The sequence below is a fragment of the Suncus etruscus genome, chromosome 11, assembly GCF_024139225.1.
Source record: "Suncus etruscus isolate mSunEtr1 chromosome 11, mSunEtr1.pri.cur, whole genome shotgun sequence".
NCBI classification, from domain to species: Eukaryota; Metazoa; Chordata; class Mammalia; order Eulipotyphla; family Soricidae; genus Suncus; species Suncus etruscus.
The window spans coordinates 21,991,523-22,016,493 of NC_064858.1; the positions used below are offsets into that span (position 1 = coordinate 21,991,523).

Genomic DNA, 24,971 nt, shown 5'->3' on the forward strand with positions numbered 1-24,971 from the left:
GTGAGAAAACTTAATCTGAAGGGCGTTTTGCAAATTAGGGAGTTAGTCTGCATCATGAATCAGATTCCTCATTCAGCAGGGCAGATACAGTCTTTAATTGCTTTAAGATAGGCACTTAAAATGCTTTTGATTAAGGAGAAAACCCCAAAGATTGTGACTCTCTCCATTAGCTCCAGGGGAAGATGAGCCGCTAATAAACTTCCCACAACAGCCAAAGCCGTGTGGAAAAGAGAGAGGGGCCCAGCGCTTGGTTCTGTCACTTCACAGTAAGCTCAGGTCATTCTGCTCCTTTGCATCAATCTCTCACGCTCTCAATTCCAACACAATGTTTTCTCTGCTAGAACAGGTATCATTCTAGAACTAGAAAAAAACTGCAATTTCCTCAGTCTTCACTATCACACCAACAAACAATCCTTAAAATGACAGGTGGGATAAGAAAATCTCATGAAACTGAGTCAAAGTTAAAGGTGTCTCTCTTTTTCAGAGGCAGTTATAATTAAAAAAAAAAAAATCAAGTTGGTCATATTGAGACAACTGTGGAATTTTAATTGCTTTCTTCAACTCAGCCACATGACCCAGACAAGAAAATAAAGATGAATTATTAAATGGTGACATAATAAATACCAAGCAACGGAAGAAAGGGTGAGGAGGAGGGAAAGGCCAGTCAGGAAAGCTTCAGGAAACCGTCTTGAGGAACAGGAATGTGGAAGGCTCCAGCCTGACTTCCTCCTCAGTCATTCGCACCCAGTAAGAACCTCACTACAGAGAACATCACTACAAGTTACAACCACTGCATCTTAATTTCTGTCAATTGATCAGCACTCATTAATAACCAGAGTCATTTCGGAACTAAAATGCTGAACTAGAAAGAACGACTCATCTCCAGGAAACACTCAAAGAATGGCATGTTGCTTCAGCTCCACATCCTCCAAGTGTCACCTGTTGGGGTGCACTGACTCGGATTCCATGCACATGTACCACAGTCATGGGATCTGACATCAACAGCTCTGCTCTTCGAGGACAAGCTCCTCTCCCTGTAGATTGGTCCTGTCTGAAAACGAGTTCCCATCGGAAAGGAAACTTCTCTGTTTGGGATCTTTGGTATAACTGAAGGATCAGGAAATAACAGCACAACAATATAAACCTTCTCAAAGAAAAACCTTTCATCCCAGGAAAGAAACGTTAACTGGCCAGGATAAGTAACAACTTTCAAGAAAACCCAAGTAAATAGATCTTAAAGCCTATTTATGTGAGCAGAAGTTTAACATTAAAAAAAAATGCTGAATAAAAACTCCAGCGCTACAAATCAAATGGCCTTTGTGGACATTTCCTAAAGTCAACTCACCAGAGTCCCATGAGGACACGATGCCACGTCCTGAGGGCGAAAAAGAAGCAAGTTCCTCTTGTTCAGAGGAAAGCAGTTTCACTGTGGCAGACCAGGAACAAACGAACTACACAAACAATGGTCACAGGCATTCTGGACCCCTAGAAAATGCCACAACCCAGCGAGAGTTTGAGTGGCGCGCTAAGGTTCCTCTTCTTTCCTACCCGTGAGCCACTCTACCATGTAGCTCTGCAGTGCAGGATTAACAGTTCTAGCTGGGCAATAACAAAGGTATTTCCTTCTCAAGCTTCCTCAAAACCATCACAGAAGGTGTGGTGTATGGAGGTCCCTGCCATGGGGTCAATTTTCTAGCATCAACTATGGATGGCGGCTCTCAGGAAAGCCAGCCCTAGGGCCGGCAGGCAAGCCACCAAGCTGCAAGGGACGCTTCTCCTGGCTGATTAGAGGTGTCACGGTACCAAGCCACAGCACACACAGGCAGAATGGAGCTTAATATGCATGTAGGCAGTGCAGGTAGAAAGGGATATACATTTCTTTTATTCCAGTACCTTTGTATAATAAAGTTAACAAAAATAATAATAATATACAAAAAAATAATAAAGCCAGCTGGCATTGCCAACCAATTCCTGCAGCAGTCTCAGAAATCCTACTCCGGTAGAATTTCCTCTGTGGTCGGAAGCACCGCGGTCCTTGGGAGCCAGTGAGGGAAGTGCCTTCTACGCCAAGCAAGGCCAGGTTGCAGCGACCTGAGCTCTCGGTGTGGGGCAAAGTGCTCTTCGCTCAGAGCTTCCCGGCTTTCATGTAGGTGGGGATGGAGCCGCGCTGAGTCAACCCTTCAAACCGTTTATAGGTGTAATTGAGAAAGACCCAGTCTTTGGATTTATAGTCCGGCTCTGTGGTGTTGGTCACTAGAAAGAGAAACGCGTATTAGGAGCGAAGAAGCTCGAGAGTGACGGGCGCAACCCCACCGGCTCTTAAACTGGCTTGCTGTGTGGGGCTTGGTCTTACCTGGCTGCAGAATGTCAGACTCCGGGAAGTCATCGAAGTTGGATGTGTCGTCGATGCTTTTGATCTCAATAGGGATCGCGGCCGGCCGTTCTCTGCAAGGAGCACAAGGGAGGGAGGAGCATGGTAAGTTCACGGTGACTCATTCTCAAGAGAAGGTTTTGCAAACCCTGCATATAGCTCCAACATAGGGCGAGCCAAGGTCATCTACTGAGGATCTGAAAAAGAATGATGTGGACTGCACACGAGGCACTAACCATTCAGACACTATCCTTCCTGTTACCCGGATCCTAACTTCTTTCTACCAAGGCTTTCTTTTGGTGGAATGATGAGAGTGAATGAGAGGGAAGATGGAACAGAATGTATTTTATTTAGTAAGACCAAAATCATGCAAAGTACACTGGCTACTGTGAGGCCTGGATCCTTTTCAATCAATGCAGGCAGAACATCCATAAATCAAAGATCACATGGGAAGACACGGGGAACCAGAAGTGACAGAATTCCATGTCTGTGAAGAATCCATGTCTAGAAACTTCTCAGGCACAGATATTCAGAGAACTGGCATCGGAGCACAAGGAGTCAGTTTGAAAGGAGGAAGTGCGGGCCGGGCGGTGGCGCTGGAGGTAAGGTGCCTGCCTTACCTGCGCTAGCCTAGGAGACGGACCGCGGTTCGATCCCCCGGCGTCCCATATGGTCCCCCAAGCCAGGAGCGACTTCTGAGCGCATAGCCAGGAGTAACCCCTGAGCGTTACCGGGTGTGGCCCAAAAACCAAAAAAAAAAAAAAAAAAAAAAAGAAAGGAGGAAGTGCACATGAGTTCGGTCCCTGGCATACCTGCCCAGTACTGCATGGATCCTCAGAGCAAAACCTACCCACATGGGCCCGGAGAGATAGCACAGCGGCGCTTGCCTTGCAAGCAGCCAATCCAGGACCTAAGGTGGTTGGTTCAAATCCTGGTGTCCCATATGGTCCCCCGTGCCTGCCAGGAGCTATTTCTGAGCAGACAGCCAGGAGTGACCCCTGAGCACTGCCGGGTGTGGCCCAAAAACCAAAAAAAAAAAAAAAAAAAAAAAAAAAAAACCCTACCCACACCCACAAAAAAAGAACCAGACTGAAATAGTCAGCCATAAAAATGCCTTCTTTGGACCAGGAAAGCAGCTCAGCAGTGGAGCACAGAGCACATGCCTGGATACTGGAATGTGTGAAGCCCTGGGCTCAACTTCCCACACTGGGAAATAAAGGTTTTATCAACATGCTAAAAATGGTTGACTATAGAGAGGCTAGTGATTAATATTGCTTCTAGCCTTTTTATAAATACTCATTTGGATCTGTTAGCCAATACATTTTTAAAAATTATGTCAGGGCATGCACACATTTCTCCCTGAAATTACTCCAACTCACTCTACTTAACCTGCAGTAGATGGTGGGGTGCCCCGAGCTCTCTTAGTGAGCAGCTTGTCTGTGGGCAGAACAGGAAGCTGAGTGGCTGGACAGAGTCTCAGTGCGTCCTTCCCACCATGAAGAGGCTGAAAGCTCTGGACAATGTCTGCCCTGCACAACTGTGCAGAGTCCAGACTCCACAGCTGAGCTGCCTGCACTAACGCTGAGGTAAAGCACACTAGTGTGGAGGCTGCACCGCCACATCAGTACACAGGTACAACTAGGTGACCAGCATTCAGGTCCTCTTCTGAGAAATGTCCCTAAGGACTCAGACCAGTGCTGACTCAGTGATAAAAACAAATGACTTATACTATGCCGGGAAGAGGGGATACAGGCTGGATAAAGTGGGCATGGAGCAGGCTAGGAGGGTGGAACGAAAGACATTCCCAGGACAGAGCTCTACAGGGATGGGGAGACCCACAGGCAGGCAGGAAGGACATGCATTAAGGCCTGGGTGCCAAGGGAGGAGCCACTGAGGGTGAACGTAGCAGAATCAGGGCACAGGTTGCCTCTCACTGCATCAAGGCCGAACCCTGGCGAGCCTGTGTCACCCAGCAATGGGACTGTGTCTCACAAACCACTAAACCGAGTGACTGTGGTTGGAGGTGGAGTCCCCATTTGTAACTGAATGTGAATCTGGACAAGACTGAATGTGAATCCGGTTCTCCCTCAGAGTGGTCTCAGTGAACACAAGGCTTTCAGTGCAGCAGACAATCCACCTGACACACTGTGTGAAGGACATCTGTGACCCTGCACAGCTGAATGAGGGACACGTCTCCCAGGATGGACATACCTGATGTGGCCCCAGTCTACACCTTCGAAGAAAGGGTGACCTTTTATTTCTTCTACCCCACTATTGCCGATTCTGTTTTCTGAATCGATACAGAACCTAGAATTGGAAACAGTATTAAAGGAAAAAACTCTTATTTACATTATTTCAAGCACTTCCCTTTCTTTGCTGGTGAAGTTAACTATTCTGGGAAATGAGGGAGAAAATTAAAATCACCTGTAATTAGAGTTTTCGCAGATAACTACAGCACTGCCAATTCAGTTCAAAGCTATTTTCTTGTAGTCTTTTAAAATAATTTAAAACATAGAGTTGAGACAGCAGTTACTATTTTAGGCCTAATTTTCACTTAATATATATACTGAGGACTATTTCCCAAAGCCACTAATTTGCCTACAACTTCATTTTCCAACATTTTTCTTCTTGAAATATTTATAGACCCAGTGTGAATATTCAGACTGGCTTTTCCTTTTCTTTGGGGGAGGGGAAATCAATCCTGGTGGTGTTCTGGGGACTATATGGGGATCCAACATGGGTCAGCAGGTGTGCAAATCAAGATACAGCAGCTCCCCGTTGCACCTCAGATGGTTTTCTAATGCTTTGTTACTAAACAGGAAGTAGGACCAGCACACCACACCTACATCTTTATAGGACTCAAGTCAGATGAAAAAGTAGTTCCTAGAAGAGGCCTTGTTGGCTCAGAGTCCCTCAGATTGTACTGACGCCCTGTCCCTGTGCTTCCCCCAGCTATCCAGATATCCACTTTAGTGCAACTGAGGAAAGGGATAGATAGCCCCATGTAGACATCTGTGACAGGAGCTGCTCCAAGCATGCCCCCTACCCTCCCACAGGCTCAAAGTCCAAAGTGCTACCAAGTTTCCTCTTCCTCTTCTGAGCCTATCTGTGTTCCCTGTGGCCCCCTTCCCCATCTAAGCATCTGCATGTCCCCCATGTTAAATCCCTCTGCAGACACAAATCAATGGATGCTCTCCGACCCCCCCAAAGGTGAAACGGGTGATGCCATCGCCTGAGCACCTGTGAAGTTTTCAGATATTGCTCAGTCCCCCAGGGATTCATCACTGACCTAAGAATTAAGTCCTTGGCTTTCTCAGAAATAGGCACCTCTGGAGGGAAGACCAGAGTTTCTTTCCAGTTCATCACTTTTCTATATGTTTCCTGAGGAGTTTCAGAGCAGAAAGGCGGGTACCCTACAAATCAGAAAACAGAGATTCCATCAGCTTTTGTGATCCAAGAAGACAGAACTCCTATGTATCTGTCCCAAGGAGCAGAACAGCCCCAAGTACTCTAGTAAGCAATAAAAAGTGCTGCCAGTCACTGACTGGCAATGCGCCTGCTAATAAGGGCCATACAATAGAGGATCAGAGCCTTTCTCCCTTTAGTCTAAAAGGCCAGACGGACCGAAGGTAAGAGACATGAGTGTTCTGGTGACCACCCCACACCTTTCTGAAACAGGGTCCTGGATATGTGGACTAGTATTAACCACTGTGCAGCGAATAAGGAGGTGAGGGTAGATGTGTCAAAAATTGCTCTAAAGGATTCAGTCTAGCATGTTATCTGAAATATGTTCAGTCAACAGCACTCAAAGACATGTATGTTCACCTATAAATGAGAAATAAAACATACCTATTAGCATTTCATACATAATTACTCCCAGAGACCACCAGTCACACAACTTGTTGTAGCCAGTCTGCATGAATACTTCTGGGGCAATGTAATCTGGCGTTCCCACTGTGGAATATGCCTGCAAAGAAACAGTCTGTCAAGTAGCAATATTTCTTTAAAAAAAAATTATAGGGGCATGAGTGATTGATAGCATAGCAGTTGCCTTGCATGTGGCCTACCCAGGTTCAATCCTGAACGTTACCGATGATCCGCTGAGCCCTCCAGGAGTAATCCCTGAATTAAGAGCCAGGAGTAAGCCCTGAGCATCACCGAGTGTACCCCCCCCCAAAAAAAAACAAAAAAAATTATTGTAGTCTAAATACTACATTTACAATAGTGTTAACATTCATGATGCTGATGTACAGTCACTATGCACCACCACCAAAGTGACAAGGCCCTCCCCTGATGTGCTAAACTAGTGCTCAACCTGCTTTTTCTTCCTGCCACCTATCCAGTTTGGCATCTCAGTTTTGTAAGCCAAGTCAACCAACAGCATTCTTTTTGGTTTGTTTGGCCACACTCAGTGGTTCTCCAGCTCTATTTCTTATTCTGTGCTCAGGAGCATTCCCTAGTAACACACAGGACAATATAAAGTACCAGGGATTGAACTGGGGTTGGCCATAGGCCTTCTCCCAAGCCTAGTTCTCAGGTCCCAACCAATTAGCTTTTTTTGTTTTGTTTTGTTTTGTTTTGTTTTGGGGCCACATCCAGCAGTGCTTTGGTGGGGTCCCTTGAACCGGCACCAAATAGAGTCCCGGGGGTTGACCCAGGTTGGCTGCATACAAGGCAAAAATACTCTCCCCACTATACTACCTCTCTAGTGCCTTCCCTTGAATCCTCAACCAACATTCTCAATAGCATTGTTTTTCATAGACCTGAGTCAGGTTCCCTATTGGGAAAAGTAGTATACATCTAAGTTCACTTCTTTTTCTGGTCACATGTGGGGTAAATGCCTCTCCAGTGTCCAGTTCACTTCTCATTGAATGTTTGTTTCATTCACTTACTTCTCCAGAGTGAAGTTCAGAAGAGGTACTGAAGGTGTGACCTCTGTCCCTAGGAGGGCTGGATTTCCTGTTCTGAAGCCTGTCTCTAAAGATCGAAGAGGCTGAGCCGGGCACAGCAGCCTGGTTCTCCTCACACAAGCGTTCTGGCAAACTCTCCAAGACTTGGTTTTATATAATTAAAACCAATGCCCTTGTGAAATTTATTTATTTATTTATTTTGTTTTTGGGCCACACCCGTTTGATGCTCAGGGGTTACTCCTGGCTAAGTGCTCAGAAATTGCCCCTGTCTTGGGGGGAACCATATGGGATGCTGGAGGATCTAACGGCGGTCCTTCCTTGGCTAGCGCTTGCAAGGCAGACCTTACCTATAGCGCCACCTCACCGTCCCCGTGAAATTTATTTTTTAAAAAGCAATACAAAATAAGTTATTTTGGGGGATGGTGAGAAACTGGGGACAATGATAGAAGAGAAAATGATAGAGGTCACATTGGTGGTGGGATTGGTGCTGGAACACTGAATGCCTAAAATGATTATTATGAAGAACTACGTAAATCATGGTGTTTAAATAAAATTTCAAACACTGAAGAAAAAAAAATCAAGATAATAGGAAAGGGATGATTCTTTTATTTTTAAGCAGCAAAAGAGAACAGCAAGGGTTAAAATTAGAGTAATTTGGGGGCCTCTGAGAGAGAGATCAATGGACTGAGCACAGGCTGTGTATGTGGGTGATTGATGTTTCATTCCCCACCACATGGTCCCGGAGCACCACCAGAACTTCTAAGCACCGGTCTGGGAGAAGTTCCTGATCACTACTGGGTGCAGTCCAAAAACAAACAAACAAAGGCAAAAGTAGTATAATTCCATATTTAAGAAGTTACTATGTGGGCCAGGTGGTGGCGCTAGAGGTAAGGTTACTGCCTTGCCTGCGCTAGCCTTGGATGGACCATGGTTCGATCCCCCGGTTTCCCATATGGTCCCCCAAGCCAGGAGCGACTTCTGAGCGCATAGCCAGGAGTAACCCCTGAGCGTCACCAGGTGTAGCCCAAAAACAAAACAAAAAAAAGAAGTTACTATGTTTATTCATGGTTAAGTTAGCTCTTTAATTTTATTCAACTTATTTTAGCATACCACTATTTACATACTTAACTTGATGGTTATTTTTTATTTTATTTATTTTGTTAATAATTTTATTGCTTAACTTGCTGGTTATTTAAACAAAGTCTTGGGGCTGGTGAATTACTACTTTGGGCAAGCCACTTATCTTGTACACAGCTGGTCTGAGTTCAATCCCTGTTATCTATTCTGTACCTGAGCCACACCAGAAGGAAGCCCTGAGTACTGTTGGATAGGACCCCAAAATAGAAGAGAGGGAGGGAGGGAGAAAACGATGGAGGGAGGGAAGGAAGGAAGGAAGGAGAGAGAGGAAGAAATTCTTAGCAGCCTGGAATATGGCTCAGGTCTGGGAAAATAACATTCTTTGCATATATTAGACCTGGGTCTGATCCCAGCACTAGAGAAAGAAGGGAGGGAAAGGAAAAGAAGGGAGGAAAAGGGGGAAGAAGGAAAGGGGCGAGGGAGTAGAGAAGGGAGAGGAAGTAAAGGGATCTGAGAATCATGCAACAATCTGGCTTATGTTGGTGACCTTTGTTATTTTGGAGTTTATACCACATATGGAAATGATAAAAATCTATCCTTCACTATAATTGTACTCAATTCCAGCATGTTTAATGTAAAGCGCTGATTACAAATAAACTGATCATTACAGTTGATGAAATATCCTTAAGTTAAATTGTAACATCAAAATAAGTATTTTAAAAAAATCAGTATTTCACTTTAGGCAAGAAAGTGTTACTAAGACACTAAGGACATAGAACCATCCAGAAGGAGCATTATTATTACCACAGCTATGAGAACAGAAAATAACCAAGAAAAGTCTGGTGGGAGCCGGGCATAGTGTTCAGAGGGAGACATGATATCTTGGTTCTATCCCCACCAACCCATTTTGGTCCTTGAAGTCCTGCCAGAAGTGACTCTGAACACAATGTAGGAATGAGCCCTGAGCACGATCAGGTGTGGCCCAAGAAAGTAAAACAAACAGAAAAACAACAACAAAGAGGCTGGAGAAATAGTAAAATAGTCCAGAGGCAAGGGTACTTGCCACATATACATCCCAACCAGGTTCAATCCTTAGCACCACATATGGTCTCTCAAGCCCCACCAGGAGTGATCCTGAGCAGTTAGGTGGGGCCCCAAAACAAACAAAAAACTGAAAACTGAAACCAAAAACAAACCCAATGGGATTTCAGAAAAGAGAAGACAGCTCCCCCTGTGAACTCACCAGCTGTCTCCTGTTCTTCTTCCACGTTTCAGCTTTCCTCTTTGAATTCATATTCTGAAATGCTAATCATAACAAGAAGCAACAAGAAACAATTGTCACCAATAGGGCTATTTCCCATCAAAACCCCCATTTCACACATGTATGAGTGAAAAACATTGATAGGGCAGAGCAAAATACCACACGGCACAAACACCCCCACCCCTAGCTCCTTGCTTGACAGCGCTGAACTAAACCAGCAATAGACTTTAGTCCAAAAATAACTCCACTTACAGAAGTCACTGGGCGGATTGTGCGTTAGGTTTCTGTAGAATTCAGTCCTGTGAGCTTTCTTCAATCCCGTGCATAAACCAAAGTCAGACAGCTTTACATGACCCTAAAAAGAAAAAAATCTAGTAAAATCAAGAGATTATATTAACTTTGAAAATAACAGCCTTACTGAATTTTGTTTTGGGGCCATACCCAGAGGTGCTTAGGGATTATTCTTGGCTCTCCCCTCAGGAACCATTCAGGGCAATAAGGGTAACATGTGGAATGTTGGGGATCAAATCCATGTTGGCTGTGTGCCAGGCAAATATCCTACCCACCGTACTGTTGCTTTGGCCCTACAACCTCTTTTAAATGCTCTTTTTATACTTTTAGCTAAGAATTTATACAGCCAAAATAAGATATTATAAATATATGTGATTTGAAAAAGTAGGCTTGGAAGAAGCTAAGATCAGCACAGCCCCTCAGGGTCTTTCATTTCAAAGTGCTCTCCTCCTGCATCACTGCAATGGTTTCACAACACCGCAGCTGCCCATTTCTAATCATCAAGTCAGCTTGGTCACGTCACAAACCAATCAGCAGCCCAACCATTCCACAAGTTATTCACATGCCTTGGCATCCAACAAAAGGTTGTCTGGTTTAATATCCCGGTGGATGAAACCCAGCTGGTGGATGGCGTCGATCGCCAGGACAGTCTCTGAAATGTAGAACTGGGTCTCCTCTTCTGTCAAGGTATCTTTCTTCATCAGTAACGTCATCATGTCACCTGCAGAGGACAGGGACTGTCACATGCTGTATGTTCCTTGCCACGGCAACTCCGGGAAGGGTCTTCTTGGTGGGGGCACAACGAATCTTGGATGTGCATTAGCCGATCCACCCTGGGCCCCTCCACTCACCCCTAATATAATGAATGAGTGTACATGCCTGTTTAAGCTAGCTATGTGGGATGTCGTGGTTTATGGGACTAAACAGGAGATAGCAGTGTGAGTGGCAGAGAGAGCAGCACCTATCAGCCTCCAGAGAAATTGCTGGGCTGAATGGAAACACTTGGGTAAGGCTGAGCAGGCCAAGTTGGGCACCTCTCCCTTCAACTGACAGACCCAACATCCCGGGTCCCCAAACTAGATGTTGTCCCCCAGAGAGTTACACAAACACATTCACTGTGAGGATTTGTTCTTTAAAAGGGGCAAAGAATAAACTTGGCACTGATGAGTTGGAAATGCCAACTGGCCCTATTTTGCCTGGTGAATTCTCATATGGAACCAAGGCATACAGCTTGGGGGTAGGGGGGCGGGCCAGGAAACAAGGCATGCATGGGAACCTGAACTTGCTCCTTGGCTGTGGACCCCTCTCCTCTCCCAGCAGTGTCAGTTTGTTTGGCTTGAGGATCCTGGGAGTTGCCCTGGCCCCTGGGCAAGTCCTGGGAGAGGACCCCTCTGAAAATAAGGTGTGTTTTTTTTTGTTTTTGTTTTTTTTATTTCTGGGTCACACCCACCAGTGCTCAGGGGTTTCTCCTGGCTCTGTGCTCAGAAATTGCTCCTGGCAGGCTCGGGGGACCATATGGGATGCTGGGATTAGAACCACAGTCGGTCCTGGATAGGCTGTGTGCAAGGTAAAGGCCCTACTGCTGTGCTCTCTCTCTGGCCCCTGAAAATAAGATTTTTTAAGTCTATTCTTTGCCATCTGTCCTACCACCACCATTTTATTTTTGGCTGCAAAACATGATGATGAATTGGGTGTATGATCTTCCAACTGATTTTAAAAATGCTTCCATAAACATAGGTTTGTTTTAGCCTATAAACTGACACTGTTCTTTAGCTACATCAGTTGTGTTGAACTGTACAAGAAAATTCCAGTTTCTGAGCTTACTACTGATGCAGATATGGGGCCTGACTCTGAATTACTACAAAGCATTCACCACCTAATCCAGTCACATTTGATGGCTCCTGGGCCTAGAGCTGCTAGTACTGGCCACACTCCCCAAGCGAAGTTTCCTCCAGGGACAGAACAGGAGATAATCTTTTACGGAGGAGTTCAGTGGGTGTGAAACTGGTGTGGCTTCACTTTCTACTTCATAGATGGGTCTGCACATAGCAGAGGCAGATCCCAGAGCCTAGTGACTTTCAGTATCTTCCTGATCAGCTGGATGTGTGTAAAATTGGGCACCTTCCGCAATGTTTATAGAGATTAGCCAGCACCTATCAGCAGTTTCTATCATTTCCCCTTTGGGTAACTGACTCTCTTTAATGTCATTCAGTTCAAACTTCTATAGACTTCTACCATCCTAACAATAATAGTCAACCCTGAATGGCAGGAATACAAATGTGCCAATCCTATCATTTCATCTAAATAATCCAGTTTCTGTCTAAATTAGATTATGGGAGAAAATATGAAAACTGTGAGTGACTATGTAAAACATCAGCCTGAATTAGCCCAAGAAGTAATAAACTCCATCAGCTGGTCATAGGTGTAATGCCTGCTTTTACCTCCAGGGAGAAATTCCATGATTAGATAAAGGTTCCTCTTATCTTGAAAACTGTAAAACATCTTCACCACCCAGGCACCATCTGCTTCTACCAAAATATCTCTTTCTGCTCGGATATGGGCGACCTAGATGAATATATACATATAAAAATTCATTGTAACACTTTACATGTTATTCAAGCATCTTCTGGGAAGTATTCATTCAGTCCTTAATTAGCTAGGAAGGAAAGCAAGAATTTTAAAGACTGTTTGCATGCTCTGTGTTTTCATTAGGTCTGGAGAATCTCAGAAATTATCTTTAGACTTGAAAAGATTCTCTCCCTCCACTCCCTTCCCCAGGGCCTCACTCCCTGCCAGTCCCAGCCTGGAAGCCACCACACCATCTCTCTTCTCCCTTTCTTTCCTCTTTGCATTTTCTTGGCACAAACCCTATGCTCATTACATCCTGGTTTCCATCTAGTCTGTACCTGCCCGAGCATCGAAGATTAGCAGAAGATTAGCCTGGTTTTAGCTGCTGCAGGCATTCAGCAAGGCTTCTGCCCAACAAGGCTTCATCCTGCCATCAAGGTCCCTATTAGACCATGCCATGGTACCCAAGCAGAAACGTGCCCTTTATTTATTTGTGTGTGTGTGTGTGTGTGTGTGTGTGTGCCCCACTAGTGTACTCAGGGGTTACTCCTGGCTTTTTGCCATGGTACCCAAGCAGAAACCTGCCCTTTAATTATCGGGGGGGGGGGGGGTTTGCACACCCGGCATGCTCAGAGGTTACTCCTAGCTTTTTGGTGTGTGCACTGGCTTTTTCGTGTGTTTGTGAGTATGCCTGCTGTGTGTGTGTGTGTGCGCGCGCAGGCCACGGTACCCAGACAGAAACCTGCCCTTTATTTGGGGGGGGCATACCTGGAGTGCTCAGGGGTTACTCCTGGCTTTTTGCTGTGTGTGTGTGTGTGTGTGTGTGTGTGTGTGTGTGTGTGTGTGTGTGTGTGTGTGTGTGTGTGTGTGTGTGTGTATGTTTGGGCCACACTCGGGATGCTCAGGGGTTAGTCCTGGCTTTTTGCTCAGAAAACGCTCCTCGCAGGTTCAGGGGACCATATGGGATGCCAGGAATCAAACCTGCTTTCCTGGGTCAGCCACAAGCTATTGCTCCAGCCCCAGGAATCTGCCCTTCCTGACAGATAGACCAACTGCACCAGTTCCCACGGCTTTTTTTCCCTTTCAATGACGAGGCCCCATCCCTGTGAAGAACCAGCACCTGCCTTGGTGCCTGACAAGCCACAGCTTTAATGTGTCTCTGCTTTTAAGCTCTCCAGTTTTACTTTTATGGCAATAACACAGCATCATAACTTTATACAAGTTTCAGGTGTGCACCATTAAAAAAATCAACCTGAATATATATGGACAGCTAATCTTCAACAAAGGAGCATGATATAGAGTGGGGTAATAAAAGCTTCTTCAATGAACAGTGTGACAAGAACTGGTCAGCCATGAAAACTAAATTCAGATCCCTTTCTCATTCTATACACAGAGTAAAATGTAGACAAAACTGTCGATGACCTTGAAGCTAACGGCATCTTCAAGAATGAAACACCACAGACCAAGAAAATGGAAGAAAATATAAACTTGAAATTCAGAGGTACCTGGAAATGATGATCAGGATATAAAGACAGCCCAAAGAATGGAAGAAATTATTTAGTTACCTATCACTCATCTTATAAGAAGTTAATATCAAAGCGATATAAGACATTGGTAGAACTTAAAAAAAAAAAATCCAACCCCATCAAAAACATGGGGAAAGAGATGAAGAAAAACTTTCTCAAAGAAATACAATGGCCAAAAGGCACATCACTAGTTACCATGAATATGCAAATCAAAACAACATAAGGTATCATCCACACCAGAGATTGACACACATTACAGAGAACAAGAACAGCTAGTGCTGACATAGATGCAGGGAGAAAAGGACTCTTGTCTAGTTGCTATCTAGTTTCTGATGCAAACATCTTTTAAAAATCTAGGAATTGAGCTTCCATTTAACCCAGCAACTCTACTTCTTGGAATATACCCCAAGGCCCAAAAACAAAATGGAGAAAAGACATCTATAATCCTATGTTCCTCGCAACACTGTCCACATTAGTTAAAATCTGGAAACAACCCAAGTGAGCAAGAATAGATAACTGGATAAAGGGACTATGGTACATAGACACATTACTCAGGCATGAGAAAAGATGAATTAATGCAATTTGCTGCTAAATGGAGGGACCGGGAGTGTATCCTGCTGAATGAAGTCAGCCAGAAGGAACGAGATGGTCTCTGATATGTGGAACATAAAGAAACACAGTAGGGGGGCCGGGCGGTGGCGCAAGAGGTAAGGTGCCTGCCTTGCCTGCGCTAGCCTTGGACGGACCACAGTTCGATCCCCCGGCGTCCCATATGGTCCCCCAAGCCAGGAGCAACTTCTGAGCACATAGCCAGGAGTAACCCCTGAGCGTTACCGGGTGTGGCCCAAAAACCAAAAAAAAAAAAAAAAAAAAAAAGAAACACAGTAGGGCAAAAACAAATGGCCAAAGGCAACAGATGAGAACTGGTCTACAGAACTGAGCTTACTATGGTGGAAATAAGTAGGTGTGTGAGGCAGATGGATGGCGGAAAGGGGGGAAATAAAGGGGTCACTGAGACAATGGTAGAGAGAAGGAAACACTAGTAGAGGGTGGTGTGCTATATGCATGAAACCCTATCATTAACAGTATTGTAAGTCATGGTGACTAAAATTAAATTTGAAACAAATAAAATGACTTCAGGCAGAACTGGAAGCAGAAGTAAAACCTTTAACACCAGCTCCGGAGCCTTTCATAGCTCAGGTGGGGCTGGACAGAAGCACAAAAGGCCATACCGAAAGCACCAAGGGGTTCACACACGAAACATGAAGGGAGGCAGGAGTGGGGTCAGGAGTGGAGGCTGAGCTCTCCTGATGTGAGATCAGTGAGTTCTCAGAAAACTGGGCTGGCTAGTCTGAGAGGCACAAGGGACTGGGAAGGTTGAGTTGGTTTTCGTTTTTCCCTAACATCAAAAATTAAAGACATTTTATGTGTGTACCCCCAAATGCGATGTTCTGATCTCCAGTGTGTCCACAGTAGGTCTGAAAGGGTGGCTCAAAAGAAACAGAAGTGCAGAGTGGCACCGAAGGGTCGGTGCAGGGCAGAGGGTGTGGTGTGCCTGTGCTCATGCATGTGAACGTAGCCATACCTGCTCTTTCTCGAGCATATCAGCTTTCCGCAGTATCTTCATCGCGTAGATATGGCCTGTGTCCTTCTTCTGGACGAGTCGCACCTAGAATGTGCAAACATATCACATTATAAATTGTGAGACCATCATGAATCAAAATATAGGACAAAGAAAGCAAGAATATGGCATAACTAGTATTTTGGAAATTTTACGAAATTAATCTAAAGTCACGATATCCTTCCTAATGCATATTAAGCCCCATCCATCCATTATTTCGAACCAGTGCAAGAGGAAGGTGCTTGCCAGCAGAGCCAAGTGGACAACATACCTCTCCAAAGGCTCCTCTTCCTATCACTTTCAGAGACTCGAAGTCATCCAGGCCCAGTCTGGTCCTCTTGAGCCGTAAAAACTCTGTCTCCTTGCGAGCATGCTGTGAGCGGCGCAGCTTCTTCTATGAAAACAAACAACAGTTTCATTCATCACACAAAGAGCTGTTGATGTCAGAGGCAGAGACTTAAAAAATGGGCTGAGTGACAGCTTTAGGAGTAGACACTTGTCCTATCACTCCTTGGAATTGAGTATTACATATGGAAAGAATAAAACAAGCCGAAGGAAAGTTACATATTTCTAACAAGTGATCAACTGATTCCTGAGATGAGGTGAGTGACAAGAAAGCACCCCATCATACTTCTGACCTATGTGCCCACTTCAATCACAACAATCCCATGTTCAGAAATGCATTCAGAGCTCTGAAGCTGGTTTGAGAGACAGGAAACATGCTCTGTTCTAACCCTGTGTCCCAGCTGGTGCGTGCCCACCACAGGGGCAGCATGCTCACGAAGATGGACAAAGAGTCTGCTATAGGGCAGGCTGGGAGCTTGACTTCCAGAAAAGATGGACCCTCCCCCTATATAAGAATATGCCAAAGAATTCTTTTAAAATTTCATAACTCATTCTCCATAATCATGGAAAATATCTCACACTCATGAGAACCACAATGAAAGGTTCCCAGTTATGGAGACTGAGCACTCACCTCTGTTTGAAACCTCAAATTCCCACTCCACACAAAAGCCACAGGGCTGTTTTTAGGCCATACCTGGCAGTGCTCAGGCATTACTCCTGGCGCTGTATTCAGGAATTACTCCAGCAGTGCTCAGGGGACCATATGGACATATGGGATGCCGAGGATTGAACCCAAGTTGGCTAAGTGCAAGGAAAATGCTCTACCCACTGTACTATCATTGCCACTACCCAAGGATGCGTTTCTGTCTTAGTTTAACACAGTGAGCTCCCAAGAGATGGATGACAAAGCTGGGGAATCAGCAGAAACCATGGAAAGTGTAAATACCCATCAAATACACCCACACAAGCCCTGTAAGATGCACATCACAGAGCAGATAGGCACAAAGGCCCCTGAGGGCCCAGGTTGTGCCTACAAGCAGCAGCAGCAACAAAAAGTACCAAGCCTCCTCTCCGTGGGCATACACTGCCTCAGGAATGAGGGACCACATGATTCAATGCAGTGACTTAAATCCCAGTCATTCTTCTAAGGGTGGGGGACCAGCATACATGTCTGCACAAGAATGCAAAGAGCAGTTGTTGCCAAAAGATCTTTGGGAAAATTTTCACAAAATGGGATCACAGGGAGTAAATATCTTGCTTCTCTACAGTCATGCACACTTCTTATTTCTACTTTAAGTTAAAAATTAGATAATATAAGTGAGTTTAAAAAATACTTATAGGTGGGCCGGAGAGATAGCATGGAGGTAAGGTGTTTGTTTGCCTTGCATGCAAAAGAAGGTGGGTGGTTCGAATCCCGGAATCCCATATGGTCCCCTGAGCCTGCCAGGAGCCATTTCTGAGCATAGAGCCAGGAGTAAGCCCTGAGCACTGCCAGGTGTGACCCAAAAACAAAACAAAAACAAAAAAAACTTATAGGAAGGGGCAGGGGAAAATACTTAAAGTGGGCTGGAGCAATAGCACAGTGGATAGGGTGTTTGCTTTGACTGAGGCTGACCTGGGTTCAAACCCCAGCATCCCATATGGCCCCCAAATACTTCCAGGAGTGATTTCTGAGCATAGAGCCAGGAGCAACTGAGCACTTCTGGGTGTGGCCCAGAAGAAAAAATACTTATATTAATTTTACATGAATAATCTGAGGTAAAACAAAACTCTTAAGACTATATTCAAAACAGCCACATGGTGGCACTATACCCTCATGTCTAGCAGAGCAGAAACACCAAGAGAAAATGGAGCGAGTGGCAGAGAGACCACAACCAGCCTCAGGGTGACCCTGTGGCACTGCAACAGTCCCTGGGAGAAAAGCAAAAAGTGACAAATACTTGTGACAAAACAGGTGAAAGCAATAAATACTGGTACCAAACAAGAAGTTGATACTGTGATTAGCTTTTTCAATTAAAATTTTATTTATTTTTTATTTTTTTATTTTTTTGGTTTTTGGGTCACACCCGGCAGTGCTCAGGGGAAGCTCCTGGCTCCGTGCTCAGAAATTGCTCCTGGCAGGCACGGGGGACCATATGGGAAGCCGGATTCGAACTGATGACCTTCTGCATGAAAGGCAAACACCTTACCTCCATGCTATCTCTCCGGCCCCCAATTAAAATTTTAAAAACAAATGAGTTTCTAAAATATTAATATACTAATTTTACGTGAAAATTTTGAGTTCTCAAGACTGACACAACTGATTAATGAAGTAACTAGTCATGAAATACTTTGTTACTAAATGTAAAGGTTTGGGATATCAGAGGAGAGTACAGGAAAGGTTACACATGGTAGGATTTTAAATCATCATCTGGAGCTGGCTCCACCCCTACATATCATTTTCTGAACACCAAAACCAACGGAAATATTGCACCTAGGAGCTGGTGTTTCCCCAAGCAGGTGATAAGGCCTTCTGGGGCCGGAATGATGGAGAAGGCGAGTGTAGCTTAGAAAGCAATAATAGAACAGTGAAGTTAGTACAAGAAGACAGGTGGGGAGGTGGGGCTCTAAGTGGTTTCTATTCTGAAAAGGGGAGGGCAGGCAGAATAAGTCTGGGACCCCTGCTCTTTGCCATGTCCCCTACTACTGCTTAGACAGAAATCCATGTTGCTTAGTAATGTTTCCAATCCCAGCTCTCCAGTGAGAGATCTTTACACTTTATCACTCTGCACATACACTCTCCATTCTGCCAGCTCTTCCCTCAACCCTTTGCTAAGATTCCGATCAGCTGTTATCTTTTCCATGAAATCTTTTCTGATGTCCTAAATTGAGAAAACTGTATCTACATTTTCAAAGACTCCACATTCTAATACCATAAATCCTCTCATTCTGTCTCTGTTTGTTTCAGTCTTTCTATCTCTCTGTGTCTCTTTGTCTCTGTCTCTCTCACACACACACACAACTCTAATTTCTGAAAGAGCCATCATAACCTGTCACTTATTCAAACATTTTTCTACAGCTCAAGAAATGTGACACTAATTAAGATGAATGTGATGAGGTTTGGGGGTTAAGGCCAACACTGATTCAATTCCCAGCACTATACATGATTCCCAGTATTGTTAGGAGTGATCCCTGAACACACAGCCAGGAGCAATTCCTGAGCACCACACTCTCTTACCCTAATTCCCCCAAAAAAGATGTGCTGGAGGTTCTACTCTGAAGTGCCCAGGGCAGGGCAGTATATAAGAGAGAGAACTCATTTTCTTTTTTTTGTTTGTTTTGTTTTGTTTTGTTTTTTTGGGCCACACCCGGTGATGCTCAGGGGTTACTCCTGGCTATGTGCTCAGAAGTTGCTCCTGCTTGGGGGACCATATGGGATGCCGGGGGATCGAACCACAGTCCGTCCTAGGCTGGCGCTGGCAAGGCAGACACCTTACCTCTAGTGCCACCATGCCGGCCCCGAGAACTCATTTTCTAGTGGAAGCTGTACCTAATGAGAACCAAAACCTCTGGAGAATGACAGAGCTGAACAGGAGTAAGGAGGCCTGTGAAAGGGTCCAGGGCAAGAGGACAGACTGGTCAGCATGGGTTAAGGCTGTCTCCATATCCACACACCAGGGTCTATGGAGGGTAGAACAGAAGGCAAAATGGGAGGAAATCCCATGAGTGTAGACAGAGCACACCAGCCCAAGTGGGCAGAAAAGCTAGGTGCTGGCAAACTGCAACTAGAGGCTAATGATTCTTCAGAAGTGCTCGGTGCTTTAAGCACCAGAGTGCATAAAGATCTGGGGAAATGGATGTAGTGGTGCTGGAGAACCAATCCCAGCCCTCATCATGCAGAGCAGGAGCAAAGGCAAGCGGCTCTTCTCAGTCCTCTCCTCCCACACCCCACCCTCCTGTCTACTCCAGTCTCAGTAACAAGCACATGGTTACCTCTTCATCTGCTAATCCTTCTTCTTCCATAGCCACTTCTAACTTCTTTTGCCTTTTCAAATAATAAAAAAAGAAAGAAAATTGTAAATACAATCCTAAATAATTCCCATTTTTTTAAATAATTTGTTTATTTGATTCCTATTTTAAGAGAATTATTTTATATAGAGTTAGTATAGACACAGAGTGAATTCTTTTTAACATTTTGTTTTTGTTTGTTTGTTTGTTTGTTTGTTTTTAGGTCACACCAGGCGGTGCTCAGGGGTTACTCCTGGCTGTCTGCTCAGAAATAGCTCCTGGCAGGCATGGGGGACCATATGGGACACCGGGATTCGAATCAACCACTGTTGGTCCTGGACCGGCTGCTTGCAAGGCAAAAGCCGCTGTGCTATCTCTCTGGGCCCAATAATTCCCATTTTTAAAATGTACATTTACTTATTAAACACAACAATTTGCTATAATAGAAAATCAAGTTGAATGAAAATAATCACTAAGAAAGTCTTCCTCAAATATGAAACACAATCTAGATTCTGTTTTCTCATGTTGGTGAAATAATTTACTTCTAAAGTCAAGTGAATCATTAGTGAGAGAGATAGCTGATGTTCTGGTCTCTAATTGTTCAAACTGCCAAAATCATTAAGCACTGTTTATGCTAGGAGTAGAAACCAGCCAGAATTGCAGCACTATTCACAATAGCCAGGCTCTGGAAACAACCAAGATGCCCTTCAACAGACGAATGGCTAAAGAAATTGTGGTACATATACACAATGGAATATTATGCAGCCATCAGGAGAGATGAAGTCATGAAATTTTCCTATACATGGATGTACATGGAATCTATCATGCTCAGTGAAATAAGTCAGAGGGAGAGAGAGAGACGCAGAATAGTCTCACTCATCTATGGGTCTTAAGAAAAATAAAAGTCATTTTTGTAACAATCCTCAGAGACAATTAGAGGAGAGCTGGAACACCAGCTCACTCCATGAAGCTCACCACAAGAGTGGTGAGCACAGTTATAGAAATAACTACACTGAGAACTACCATAATCAAGTGAATGAATGAGGGAACTGGAAAGCCTGTCTGGAGTACAGGTGGGGGTGGGGTGGGATGGAGGGAGATTTGGGACTTTGGTGGTGGGAATGTTGCACTGGTGAAGAGGGGTGATCTTTATAGGACTGAAACCTTATCACAATCATTTATGTAATCAAGATATCCAAATAAAGAGAAAAAAAAAAAAAAAGAAACCAGCCAGAGACAGAATATCCACTGGGAAGTTAGACTGTATCCACAGTCTGAATCCTGATTCCAAACTTGTGAGCTTAATGTTCTTATTTATATCCTTCACTAGAATTCTGAGCTTAATTTTCCGAAACACTCAAGAAAGGGCATTCAATGCACCTATGCATTAAAAAAAAAAAAAAAAAAAAAACCACTGTGTAAAGCTATATACAGGTATATCCAAAGCAGACTCAGCAACATGAACATGAGATCTAAGCTGACCTCTGTAACGTGCTGGTCAAGGTAGCAGGTAGGGGGTTGGGGGACGGGGACACTAGTGGAGGGATTTTGACACTGGTGGGTAGGATTGGTATTGAAATATCATATGCCAAAAACTCAACTATCAATGACTCTGTAAAATCATGGTTATTTAATACATAAAAAATTACATGAAAAAAATTATATACTGTGTAAATAAGGCTTCTGCTATTCTAGAATAGCCAAGTTCCAAGAGCTGGAGAGAATACAGTAATTAGGGAGCCTGCATAACTTGTGGTTGATACTGGTTCGATCTTTAGCACTCCATATGGTTTCCTAAGAACTACCAGGAGTCAACCCTGAGCACAGAACCAGGAGTGAGACCTGAGCATCACTGGTATGGTGTGGGCCCAAAACAAACAAAAGTAAGAATTAAGTTCCCCTCTTCATTTTTAAATGGTACCTTACAATGAGTGTAGCGCTAACTGTGGGGTGGCAGGAGGGATGGTTAAGTAGAGCAAGCTGGGTAAATTTGTAACTTCTGAAAGAATATTAATATTGATATTAGTTAATATTAATATTCTACTTTTCTGTTGTATTGATTTGTCTAAGCCCAATCCAAGAAAGCTCTTCATCCATAAAGTGAATGCAAAGATGAATTTTCCAGATATGACAAAATAAGGCAGAAGATTGAGGACTAAAACCATCACATGTTTTGATGAGCCAGAGAGAGAATCCAGGAACTGAACTTGGTTTTGCATGTTGGAAGGCCAGGTTCAGTCCCTAGCACTACAGCGTACCCTACGAGCATCCAGGAAATGTGGAAATTAAGATTGTGAAACTAGAGCTACACCTGCATCTCAGTGGCCTCTTTCTCCTCTTCTGGGCATGACAGAAGGTTTTTCACGCCACTGCCACCACCACACCCTTCCTTCCTCCCTGCTGCCCTATCAGCAATCCTCTCTTTCAGGCAACATGATCCCAGAATCTGATCTCCTGTTCTATGTCTCTGGAAGGCAAAATCAAATGCTTTTCACTGGAATATATTTCTATTTCTCCTGCTGTGTACATAACACTATAAAAATTTGGGGAGGCTATAGTAGCAGCACCCAGGGTTATTACTGACTCTGTGCTCAGAAATTGTTCCTGGCGGGCCAGAGGGACCATATAGGATGCTGGGTATCAAAAACACAGGTTGCTCCTGGGTCGGCCACATGCAAAGCAAATGCCCCACCTGCTGTGCTTTGCTCTGGCCTCCAAATTAAGAAATTTTCGGGTTAAAGTCTTTCTTTCATGCAGCATCCCTTCAAAAGCAAATATAAAGATCAAAATATAAAGAGCTATTTCAAAATTGGAAGCATTTGTTTACAATCTCAATGGACATGTTCTGGGTATCCAAGAAATTGTGTCACTAAGATTAAAAACAAGAAACAAGGGACATCCCAGAGTGGGAAGTGTCAGGACAGCCTACAGGGGTCACAATGTTTCTGACACATGTGCTATTTGCCCGGGGATGTGGTCAGCATCTACTAGGACCCAATAACTCATTCCACCAGAAGCCTCGTGAGCTTTCCCAGTACCTGGTTTCTCGTTCCTCGTGCTGTATAATAAGGTTGCTGTAGAAATTCTCCAGCGTGAGCTTAGCCACAGTCACCCTTTCCCGGGTATGGTTGCTCATAGGAAAGGGGGTCGTCGTCCCAGCCGTCATTGCCATAGTAATAGACCCTGTGACAACACAGAACAGAACACTCAATGGAAAGAATCTTTCTGTCCTCAACTAACTCTGGAGATGGTTTTCTTTTCTTCGCTCCTGACAAAATGTTCACCCAGTGATGAATACACACAAATCTTTCACAATGCTAAAGAAAAGCTGCTAGTAAAGAAAAGGGACTACAAACTGTTCACAAAGCCATCAAGTAAACTTAAGCCACCACACACAGGAGGGCGAATAGAACAGAGAAGCACTATGGTGGTCTGTAACCACCATACTCATATTCAATATGAGTATCTTTATATACAAAAGGTTATATTCAACAAGACATCAAAGCAAGAAAGATCCCTAGGATTCTGCTGATTGATTGCATAAAATTACAAGATTTTGCCATTATTTATGTCTACACCAAAGGGAGACCAATAAAAGTAAGTATGATTTTGGTAATAAGCATTTGAAACGCAAATACACACATAGTTTAACTCAAGACCACAGGAACAGGGTTTAATTCCATTCTGAATTTTCTGTCATTCTAGAAAGTGCTTTCAAAGTCTTGTACACTTCCCCAGACTGCAAGGTTCATTTCATTTTCAAAAGAAACTCATGCTATAGTAACCAGGAATGAAGTCCTGACATATGAAACAAGCCAACTCGCATGAGGGGCCTTCTGTGGCTTAGCTGGCCCATGTGTGTCCATATAAAGCCATTCAGACCTTCTGCCTGCTGCTCTACCACTCCTGGTGAAGCTGCCTCTGGCTGACATTACTGGGTCTAATCTTGGGCCTAATCCTAGAGCTAGGTCCCAACAGCCTCTATACCCAGTCTGTACTGTATCAATCAATGGATCTATACCACAGCTTCTGAAGTGTGCACCTACTCCCATAGCAGCATGACTAACCTACTCAACAAATTACACATTGCTCATTTATTCTTCTTGTCATTTGGTGAAGATGTGTGGAGAAGATAGACAGCAATCTCAGCTTAATCCCTCAGCATCTTCCAAGTTAATTACAAAAACCCAACACAGCAAAAATACAAGAAAAATCATTGGGGAAAATTCATAGAAGCTCAGCAAGCTCAATGAGTGAAAACAGTATCACCGAAGACAAAAACCTACAGGCAATTTTTAGTGACACTATTATGAGGACTGTCAATGAGTACAAAGAAACAATGGTACCGGTTGTCACCAAAGCACAGGAAAGCAGGCGAGTTGAATTAAAAAATTTTATACTCAGACATGACAAAAATTAAGAGTATAGTAGGTGATATAAAAATGTTAATAGTGGGCCCGGAGAGATAGCACAGCGGTGTTTGCCTTGCAAGCAGCCGATCCAGGACCAAAGGTGGTTGGTTCGAATCCCGGTGTCCCATATGGTCCCCCGTGCCTGCCAGGAGCTGTTTCTGAGCAGACAGCCAGGAGTAACCCCTGAGCACTGCCGGGTGTGACCCAAAAACCAAAAAAAAAAAAAATGTTAATAGTAAGGAAGGACTGCGGTTTGATCCCCTGGCGTCCTATATGGTCCCCCCAAGCCAGGGGCAATTTCTGAGCACTAAGCCAGGAGTAACCCCTGAGCATCAAACAGGTGTGGCTGAAAAACCAAAAAAAAAAAATGTTAATAGAAGCTCTGAATTGGGGGGCCAGAGCAGTGGCGCAAGCTATAAAGCATCTGCCTTGCGTGCGCTAGCCTAGGACGAACCACGGTTCCATCCCCTGGCGCCCCACATGGTCCCCCAAACCAGGAGTGATTTCTGAGTGCGCAGCCAGGAGTAACCCCTGAATGTCACTGGGTGTGCCCCCCCACCCAAAAAAAAAAAAAAAAAAAGGAAGAAGCTCTGAACAGCAGA

At 44.3% G+C, this 24,971-nt stretch overlaps 1 protein-coding gene across 1 annotated transcript in view; it reads right to left on the bottom strand.

Moving 5' to 3' along the window:
- Positions 1-1,765: 1,765 nt before the first annotated feature.
- The window catches only part of STK38L (serine/threonine kinase 38 like), a 68,860-nt gene continuing 45,654 nt past the window's right edge, over positions 1,766-24,971 (bottom strand). Inside the window, exons 2-14 of the mRNA XM_049783894.1 lie at positions 22,996-23,140; positions 19,943-19,994; positions 15,897-16,019; positions 15,590-15,673; positions 12,352-12,475; positions 10,477-10,631; positions 9,872-9,974; positions 9,602-9,663; positions 6,221-6,338; positions 5,661-5,784; positions 4,583-4,678; positions 2,354-2,445; positions 1,766-2,253 (exon numbers count right to left, since the gene is read on the bottom strand). Coding sequence (XP_049639851.1) covers positions 2,126-2,253; positions 2,354-2,445; positions 4,583-4,678; positions 5,661-5,784; positions 6,221-6,338; positions 9,602-9,663; positions 9,872-9,974; positions 10,477-10,631; positions 12,352-12,475; positions 15,590-15,673; positions 15,897-16,019; positions 19,943-19,994; positions 22,996-23,129 — 1,395 coding nt within the window. The 5' untranslated portion in view covers positions 23,130-23,140 and the 3' untranslated portion in view covers positions 1,766-2,125. The remainder of the gene's footprint in view (positions 2,254-2,353; positions 2,446-4,582; positions 4,679-5,660; positions 5,785-6,220; positions 6,339-9,601; positions 9,664-9,871; positions 9,975-10,476; positions 10,632-12,351; positions 12,476-15,589; positions 15,674-15,896; positions 16,020-19,942; positions 19,995-22,995; positions 23,141-24,971) is intronic.